This window comes from Cyanistes caeruleus, unplaced genomic scaffold, assembly GCF_971803275.1.
Source record: "Cyanistes caeruleus unplaced genomic scaffold, bCyaCae1.hap1.1 HAP1_SCAFFOLD_65, whole genome shotgun sequence".
Taxonomy (NCBI): Eukaryota; Metazoa; Chordata; class Aves; order Passeriformes; family Paridae; genus Cyanistes; species Cyanistes caeruleus.
In genome coordinates this window covers 1386757-1395324 of record NW_028255884.1, presented here as the reverse complement: position 1 = coordinate 1395324, position 8568 = coordinate 1386757, and the positions used below count along the sequence as shown (strand labels likewise).

At 56.7% G+C, this 8568-nt stretch overlaps 1 protein-coding gene across 1 annotated transcript; it reads right to left on the bottom strand.

The window, feature by feature from the left end:
* Positions 1-2367: 2367 nt before the first annotated feature.
* LOC147647137 (maestro heat-like repeat-containing protein family member 7) lies at positions 2368-8308 on the bottom strand. The gene is made up of 16 exons (XM_086872502.1): positions 8129-8308; positions 7880-8029; positions 7546-7610; positions 7278-7427; positions 6941-7089; positions 6471-6618; positions 6034-6221; positions 5807-5944; positions 5415-5529; positions 5122-5262; positions 4751-4927; positions 4462-4617; positions 4201-4302; positions 3753-3855; positions 3416-3472; positions 2368-3074 (listed from the first exon to the last, which is right to left on the bottom strand). Exons 1-16 carry the CDS (start codon positions 8250-8252, stop codon positions 2950-2952), a joined length of 2088 nt encoding a protein of 695 aa, XP_086728628.1. The 5' UTR covers positions 8253-8308; the 3' UTR covers positions 2368-2949.
* Positions 8309-8568: the final 260 nt, after the last annotated feature.

The following is an 8568-nucleotide window of genomic DNA, read 5'->3' as shown; positions in this document are numbered from 1 at the left end:
ACAGAGCCTGTTACCTCGTCAGAAGCCAGAAACCAAAGAGAACAAAAGAACCCTGGCTTTACATCTTAAGGTGGTGTTCACAAGTTGATCTCACTTCTCAATGGTTAAAACCACCGCCAATTCTCAGAAATGACCAATAATTGGTCAGAGGAAAAACTCTTATCAGCCTCTCCCAGCTTCAACTTCCTCCCAGCTCCCGAAGCTATCTTAAAGGTAAAATCACCCCAGGACAACTGTGCATCTCAATACCCAGTTCCTGTAACTCTCCCCCTCTCTCGGAACCTTCATTAACAATCCAACAGAAAAATTCTCCGGACCGTGCATCTCAGTACTCAGCTCTCATAAAATCTACTCAGACTTTTCCTCCCTTCTTGGAAACTTAGTTAAAAAACCAACAGAAAATAAGAATATGCAACAAACTTCAGAAGAAAGAAAAAACTGAGACTGCACAGCCTCAAGCTGTAAAGACTGTATCAAAACTCATCTCTCCAAAAGACAGGCGGTGAACTTGGGGGAATCAGTGTGACAGAGGCTGGTTCAGAGTTCACCCAGCGCTGATCCTGAGCTCGAAGCTGACTGTGATTGTAGCTGTTTTCATCATTTGATTTTGCAAATTTTTCAATAAAATTGTTATTGATAAATTTGGCTGAATTTCATTTATTACAGTGTACATGCACCTCAGCTGGGCTACTGATTTCACCCCTACCTCAGTCTCACCACCCTTGGGGCTGCTTCCAGACAGCCCAGCTGCATCCCCTTCCCCCTTCAAACCTAGTTTAAAGCCCTCTCAGTGAGTTCTGCCACTTCATAAGATAAAATTCTTCTACCCTTAAGAGAGATGCAGCCCACCCAGTTCCAGCAGGCCGGGTGCCAGAAAAGTTGCCCCATGATCAGAGAACCCAGAATTCTGCCGATGACACCAACCCTTGAGCCACTTGTTGATAATGTGGGCTCCCCTATTCCTTTCACTTCTTTTCTGCCACCAAAGGGACTGAGGAAAAGTCTACCTGTGCTCCTGCCCCATCAACCACTGAGCCAGTGCCCTGAAGTCCCTTTGAATTGCCCTGGCACTCCTCTTTTCAGTCTCATCTCTGCCAGCCTGGAGTAGCAGCAGTGGATAATAACCAGAGGGCTGGATCAGCCCAGGAAGTCTCTCAGTGATGCCCCGTAGCCGAGTCCCAGGGAGGCAGCAGACCTCCCTGTGGGATGGCTCCAGTCAGCATGAGGGGCCCTCTGTTCCCCTCAGAAGGGAGTCACCCACTGCAACCACCTTTTTTTTTCTTTTTATAAGCTTTGTAACAAAAAGCCAGGCACTGGTAGATGGTAAAATTCTGATTTATAAATATTTTTTTCCATTTTTTATTGTTTTTCCCCCTCTTCTTTTCACTCCAATAGCATCACAAGTATTGAGAATGAAAAAAGGCCACAGTCCATCATCATTTTCACCGTTTTACAGATGTTTCTAAGAATATTCAGGAATGAGGATGGGCAAAAACAGCACTGGAGCAGGAGTTGCCTTCCAGTCCCATCAGAAAGGAAAAGGGGGATCTTCCTGGAAAAAAATCCAATAATATTTTTAAAAAGCCCTAAAAAGTTCCCAAATAAAATAAAAAATTTGGGCCCTCCCAGGCCCTGGTAGCATGCTGGGCTGGAATTTCTCCTATTCCACCTCCAAATTATTCTTTACCAGTGGATTTGTCTGGAATTTTGTCCCTACTTTTCCCTATTTTTCCTTCTTAAAAATCCTTTTTTCCCCCAGTTCCTTTCTGCTTGTTTCCACTATGTTTTCCTCATTTCCAGTGCTGTATGGGATTTTTTTGGATCTGGATTGTGTCCTGCCTCTCTCCCCACCTTCCGGACCCCTAAATCCCAAAAGAGAATAACCCAAAAAACCTTGGAAGACTGAATCAGTACACGTGGCATTGTACTGTCATTGGAGTGATCCTAGAAAAACGGGCAGAAATTTGGGATGAACATTCCCTCTCCAGTAGATCCATCAATACCTGCAATGCAGAAGTGGAAAAAGCTGCTAAAATTGGGATTTTGCCTTTCCAGGAGGGTTTTTGAACCTGGCTTTATCCATTAACCTTTCAACGTGCACAACAGAGGACAGAACACGGCAGGGCCTTAGACACAACTTTGGTCCCTGACACACCCAGGCTCCTTGTCCCACTACTGGCCTTCAGTAACACCTTGAACTCCACAATGCTGTGGAGCCGGGCCTTCAGCACAGGGACCTTTCCAGCCTGATCTGCGCTCCTTCCTCTGCGTCTCTGCACAAAACACGGCGCAGGAGAGAACGGCAGGAGGGGCCTGTGTGTCACAGCGCTCTGGATTTGTGACCCTTCAGCTCCACACAGATGCAGGTCAAGTGAAAAAGGAAAACTGTTTATTGATGCGATGCAAAGGGATGAGCAGAGGGACAAAAAAGGGGATGGGGATTGTCTGGGGGCTGGAAGGAGGGAGCTATCAAAAGGGAGGGAGAGTGGAGGGAAAAAGAAGGGATGGGCAGTGTCTGAGGGCTGGAAGGAGGGAGCTGTCAAAAGGGAGGGAAAGTGGGGGGAAAAAGAAGGGATGGGCAGTGTCTGAGGGCTGCAGGGAGGGAGCTATCAAAAGGGAGGGAAAGTGGAGGGAAAAAGAAGGGACGGGCAGTGTCTGAGGGCTGCAGGGAGGGAGCTATCAAAAGGGAGGGAAAGTGGAGGGAAAAAGAAGGGATGGGCAGTGTCTGAGGGCTGCAGTGAGGGAGCTGTCAAAAGGGAGGGAGAGTGGAGGGAAAAAGAAGGGATGGGCCGTGTCTGAAGGCTGCAGGGACAGAGCTATCTACAGGCAGGGGGAGAGGGCTGAAGCCATGTGAGCTTCCCACAGGCTCAGCTGTGCAAGTCATCAGCTGTGCCTGGAGCTCCAGCTGGTCTCTTCTGGTCTCAGCGTAGTCTCATCTTCCACAGCATCTTAAATGAACACTGGTTCTCCTAAGCCAGCAGACAAGCGTAGCTCTGCGGCTCTTTTAGAGAATATCTCCTGAAGATCTGTGTTTGACTGAGAAGGGTTGTCATCTCTCCTCAGGGCTTGAAGTGCTGGAAGAGAGGGGTACAGAGCCACGATCAGAGCCCGGATCTGTGGGAATCCTAGGAGAAAGTCCTGCCAGGGCCATCCCAGCCTGCTCTTACTGTGGCCACAGGAGTTAAGGGGCCAACAGGACCACCTGCAAGGTACTGGATACGAATCTCTCCCAACTACATCACCACCCAAATCTCTCACCCTGCATCCCTGAAATCTCTCTGTGATATTCCCACACCACCAAGGTGTCCACACAGAGAGAGAAGCCCTCTGAAGCCATGGCACAGATTACAGCTCCCTGCCCGGGCATTTCAGATCCCCCAGTGCCAGCCCCTCACTGCCCACTGCCCTCACTCACCCTCGATGAGGGCCTGCAGCTCTTCCTTCTGCCCCCTCAGGTGCTGCCCGGGCATCCCTGGGAACACAGAGCCTGTCAGGGCCCCAGCGGCACAGCTCCCTGCCAGCGGCGCTGCCAGCCCTGTGGCCACACGGCCTCCCGCCCCGGCAGGGCTCAGCCCGGGCCCTTGCCGCATCCTGACTCAGCCCAAGGGCACGGCTGCCAGAGGCCGGCAGCAGCAGCCCCGAGGGCACCCGGGGCTCCAGGGCGCCGGGCCCGGGTGCCGCTGCCGGGGCAGCAGCCGGGGCCGGGGCCGAGCTGCGGCGGGGCGGGGAGGGAGCCCGGGCTCGTGGCTCACCGATGAACCTGATGGCCGCCTCTCGCAGGGTCTCCTGTGGGCTCTGCAGGTACGGCAGGGCCCGGCGCAGCTGCTCAGCCGCTCGCCTCTCATCCTGTCCCAGCTGGAGAGAGAGGCAGGAGGGAAGGGTTGGTGCGGGCTCTGCCTCTGCGGCCAGCCCCGGCCTCCCGTGCCCGCCCAGCCCTGAGGCCCGGCCAGCAGCCGCTGGCGCCGGGCTCTGGAGGGGGCAGAGGGCCGGCTGCTGCCCGGGGAGCCGCGGTGCCGCCCCTGCCCGCAGCCCCAGTGTGGGGCTCCATTGGCACCCGGCTCGGGGCCACGGGAGCCTGGAGAAGAAGCCGTGTGGCCGGCTGCGGCACTGGGCAGGGGCACAGCTGCCAGCCCCACACACCGAGCGCTGGGGACAGGGGGCTTCTCCAGGCTGAGGCTGGGCCTTCCAAGCCGTCCTTACCAGGCACTCGGTGATCATCCACAGCTTCTTCTTCTTCACTGGTCTTTCCAGATCTCTCCTCTTCAGGAACTCAGCCGCACAAAGCAGCGTTGCCCAAGAAGCCTGGAGAGCAGCAGAGACCCGCAGATGGCCCCACAAGCCAGGACACAGGACCCGCATTTGTGTGCCAAGGCCTGGAGGAGGCTGCAGCCGGCAAGGTGCCAGGGCAGGAGGCAGCCGAGCCCCGTGCCCGGGTGACAGCAGCAGCCCGGGAGTCCTCACCTCCGCCACCTGCTGGTTCTCGTCATGGCAGTGGAAGAAGAGTGGCAGCAGGCTCTGGTGCACGTGTGACTTCAGGGCCTTTTTTTCCTTTTCTGTTAGAACAGTCATCAGCGATCGGAAGAATAATATGGACACCAGCTGCACCTGGCTATTATCCTATATGAAAGGAAGGAAAAAACACCTCAGCCCTGTCTGCATGGGGCTCAGCAGGGCGCAGGTGGGCAAATCCCCAGGGCACCAAGTGTCTGGGCAGCACCCAGTGGCCTCGGCTGGGGGCACAGAGCCTTACGTGGTCAAAGAGTGGCAGGAGTGCCTCAGCCAGCTGCAGAGCTATGTGGCTGGGTATCAGCATGTCCTTGTCCAAAACTATAAAGCTGAGCACCATGATTGCCTTCCTAACTATCTCTCCATCTGCATCCCACAGGAGCTCCACAAGACTTTCAGTCAGGCTCTGCATTTTTTCAGCCTGTGTGGAAGACAAGTCTGTGAAACGCCACCCTGCTGCCACAGGGCCAAGAGGCCAAAGGCCTGTCCCAAAGCACTCAGGCAGCTGAAGCAGGAGGCAGGAGAGCTGGGAGCAGCTGCCTCGGTGCCCGAAGCCCAGCCGAGCCCAAGTGACTGCGTTCCCCAGCACTGCTTCAGCCACTGCCCACTTCTCACCATCGAGGGATCATCAATCAACTTGAAAAGGGCCCTGAGCGCCAGGTGACGCTTGTCCCTGCTCTCGCTACTCAGGTGCCTTGAGAAGATTTCCAGGACTCTGTTAGCACTGCGTTCGCTCAAGTCCAGGTAGTCCAGGATCTGAAAGGCACAGGGCAGTGACAGGGGAGCCAGCTGGCAGGAGCCCAGAACCAACACAGGGCATGGGCACCATCCCAGGCAGCTGCAGCTGTGAGAGGGCAGAGAGGTGGCAGGCAGCTCTGCAGGGAGGCAGTTTTGGCCATGGGGCTCACCTCCACAAGGAATGCCAGGGCAGGCAGATCCCAGCGTGCCTCCTGTGTGCTGAGCAGCTGGAGTAGGTAGGGAACAATGCGGGAACACAAGGGGATAGAGGCAGACGACATCTCCCTGCCAGGGTGAAAAAGTAGCCAAGACTGTGAGCCAGGGGGACAAACATCTCCCAGGCCTGATTCACAGAGCTCTGATCTTTGACCACTGTCCTGCAAGGGGACCTGGGCCCTTGGGGAGGTGACTCCTTGTGGGCACCCGCCTCTCCCAGCCTTTTCCAGTCTCCTTAGCTGTCCCTTGGTGACGAGGCCCTCTGGCCCACAACAGTGGGGACTGTGTTGGGCAACCTCAGCACGGGGCACAAATGCCAGAGGCAGTGGGAAGAAGGGGGTCTCACCTGGCCAGCAGACCCACGGCATAGTGGTGGGTGTCAGCACTGAGCAGCTTGTCCCAGCCACACTTGTGTTCCATTTCCACCACCACTTCCTCACGATGCATTTGGCAGAGCAGGGACTTCAGGGCCTGCACTGCAAAGCTGTGTGCACAGCAAAGCCCAGGTCACGCTGGGAGCACTGGCTCCTGCCATGGGGACATGGCAGGGACAGGAGGAGTGGGATGGAGCACCTGTTGGGGCTGATGGCAAGGCCGTGTTGCTCCTGGCATCCCTTCCAGAAGGCATTGAGATCCTCTGGCATCTCCAAAGTGCTGAAGAACACTTGGAAGAGCAGATGCACAAAGAGGCGGGGGAAATGCACTGTCACTACATGTGGGACACAGGGCATCTGAAGGATCTTCCACATCAGCACAGTTGCCTGCAGAGGACAGAGAACCCAGAGACAGTGCTCAGTGCCGAGGTGTCCGGGTGTCAGGGCCTGAGTGTGGCAGGGAGAGGTCAGGGGAAACCCTTGGGGAGCATCAGGCCTGGTGCCCCTGAAGCTGCCCCTAGGCCAGGTTTCAGCCTGGTGCCTGAGGCAGGGAGATGCAGTGGGAGAAGGAGGAAACAGAGCTGCTGAAGACACAGCTGGCCATGGGCTGAGCAAAGGCCAGTTGCAGAAACTCACAGCCAGGGCAAAGACACCCGTGTTGTCTCCATCAGAGGTGCGCGTGCTGTGCTCTGGCCAGTTCCCCAGCACATCAAGGACTATCAGGTATGCCTGCTCCGCTGTCCTGGGCGAGCACAAGATCGTCTTCCACATGGTCATAGCAGCTCTGTGGGGCGACAGCTCTGTCTCACGGGGGTCTCAGACACATCCCCGTGGCCTGGGCAGCAATGGGGAGCTGAGCTGGCTGCCAGCTCTGCCTCTGCCTGCTGCCCCTCGCCAGCAGCAGCACCCAGGCAGCCCAGCCCTGCGGGGACAGGGCCCAGAGGGGCCATGGCATGGCAGCAGGCTCAGGGGCCGATGGAGCAGGGCTGGGAAAGGTCCCAGGTACACAGGGCCCTGGAAGTCTCTGTTGGTCAGACACCTGGGCCAGGCTGTGCAGGCTGATGGGCTGAGGAGCCCTGAGCCCTCTGGGCACGTGGGCCCTGTACCTGTCACACGTTGGGGCCACACGCAGGAGAGCAATGACCACATCAGTGGGCTGTGCCTCGCTCAGATCCAGCAGGGTCCTGTTCAGCCTGTGCTCAGAGAACTGATTGGCCATGAGCCACTGGTGGATGTACCTCACCATGGCAGGCACCTGGAGAAGGCACAAGGGGAGACTTTGAAAGCTGCCACAGGGAGTCAGGAATGTCCCCAGCTTCCCCAGAGGAGTGCTTCCCTTCTCACCACGCTGCAATGGCCTCAAAGGCTTAGAGTGATCAGCAGGTGTGGCTTGGGAGGCCAAGTGATCCCTGGAGGATCAAACCCTGGCCACAGGCTGCTTACTTGCTTTTGACTGTAAAAACCCTCCTCTACAAGCATATCCAGCAGGGCAGCAGTGGCCTTGGTGTTGAAGATGTACGAATATGGTCTGACCCCAGTGGCCGTGGCGCTGGTCCCTTCCTCCCGAATTCTCTTGATGAAGTTGCAAACCAGCTGTAGGAGAAGGGCAGGAGACAGAAACATCGGGGATGTTCCATGGAGTGCTCCAAGCTCCACTGCTGGGCTGAGCAGTGCCAGCAGGCCCAGCCCAGGTGGGGATGGGTGCAGGTACCTGCGCTGCTCTGCGGAAGCGGCCACGGGCAGGCTCCTGCTCTTGTGTCTTTTCCATGGCTGCATCTGGCAAAGAGCAGCCAGAGCTGAGGGGCTGCAGGAGAGGCCAGAGAACACAGCCCAGCCCTGCACTCCCCAGGCAGGGACAGCCCTGGGGTGGCTCAGGGGATGGAGCACAGCCAGTGCTGGGGGGGCAGCACCAGTCCCTCTTTTATCCTGTCCATGGGTGTGTCTCCACAGGACAGGGTGGGATGGGATGAGATGGGATGCAATGGGATGGGATGGGGCCAAGATGACTGCAGGCACCAGCCCTGTGGCCCAGCTCTGCCACTCACCCTCCTCCAGCGGCTGGAACTGCTGCACCTCTTCAGTCTCTGGTCCTGGGGCAGCTCCAGGGCCTTCTTCCTCTTCCTCCTCCTCCACCCAGGCCAGCTTGGGCACTCTTGGGGGTCGCTGCTCCGTATCTTCTTCAGGACTCTCCCATCCTTTCCATAGGAACAGCACCAGGGGATGGCATGGCATGTAATGGGATGGGGCCAAGCTGGACACAGGCACCAGCCCTAAGGCCGAGCTCTGCAACTCACCCTCCTGTGGTGCCTGGAACTCCTGCACCTCTTCAGACTCCTGTGCCAGGACAGCTCCAGGGCCGCCTTCTTCCTCCTCCTCAACCCAGGCCAGCTTGGGCACTCTTGGGGGTCGCTGCTCCATGGCAGGGACTGGATTTATGGTACTTGCAGGAGAGATGGCTTGGGAAAGCTCAAGTCAGCAAGTTCTGCAGTCGTGCCTGGAAGGCACCTGCAAGACAGTCCTGGCAAGACAGCAGGACAGCAAGTCCTGCACTTGGGTCTTGAGGGCTCCTGCCACAAGGACAGGAGGCTTCTTGACAGGGATTGTGGTCTGGTTTCAAGGGCAGTGACTGCAGGGATGGGCGATGCCTCAGAAAAGCTCCAGGTCACCAAATCCCACAGTCTGCCCTTGAGAGAACCTTAAGAAAAGAAGCCTTGGCAAGGCCACAGGTCAGCAA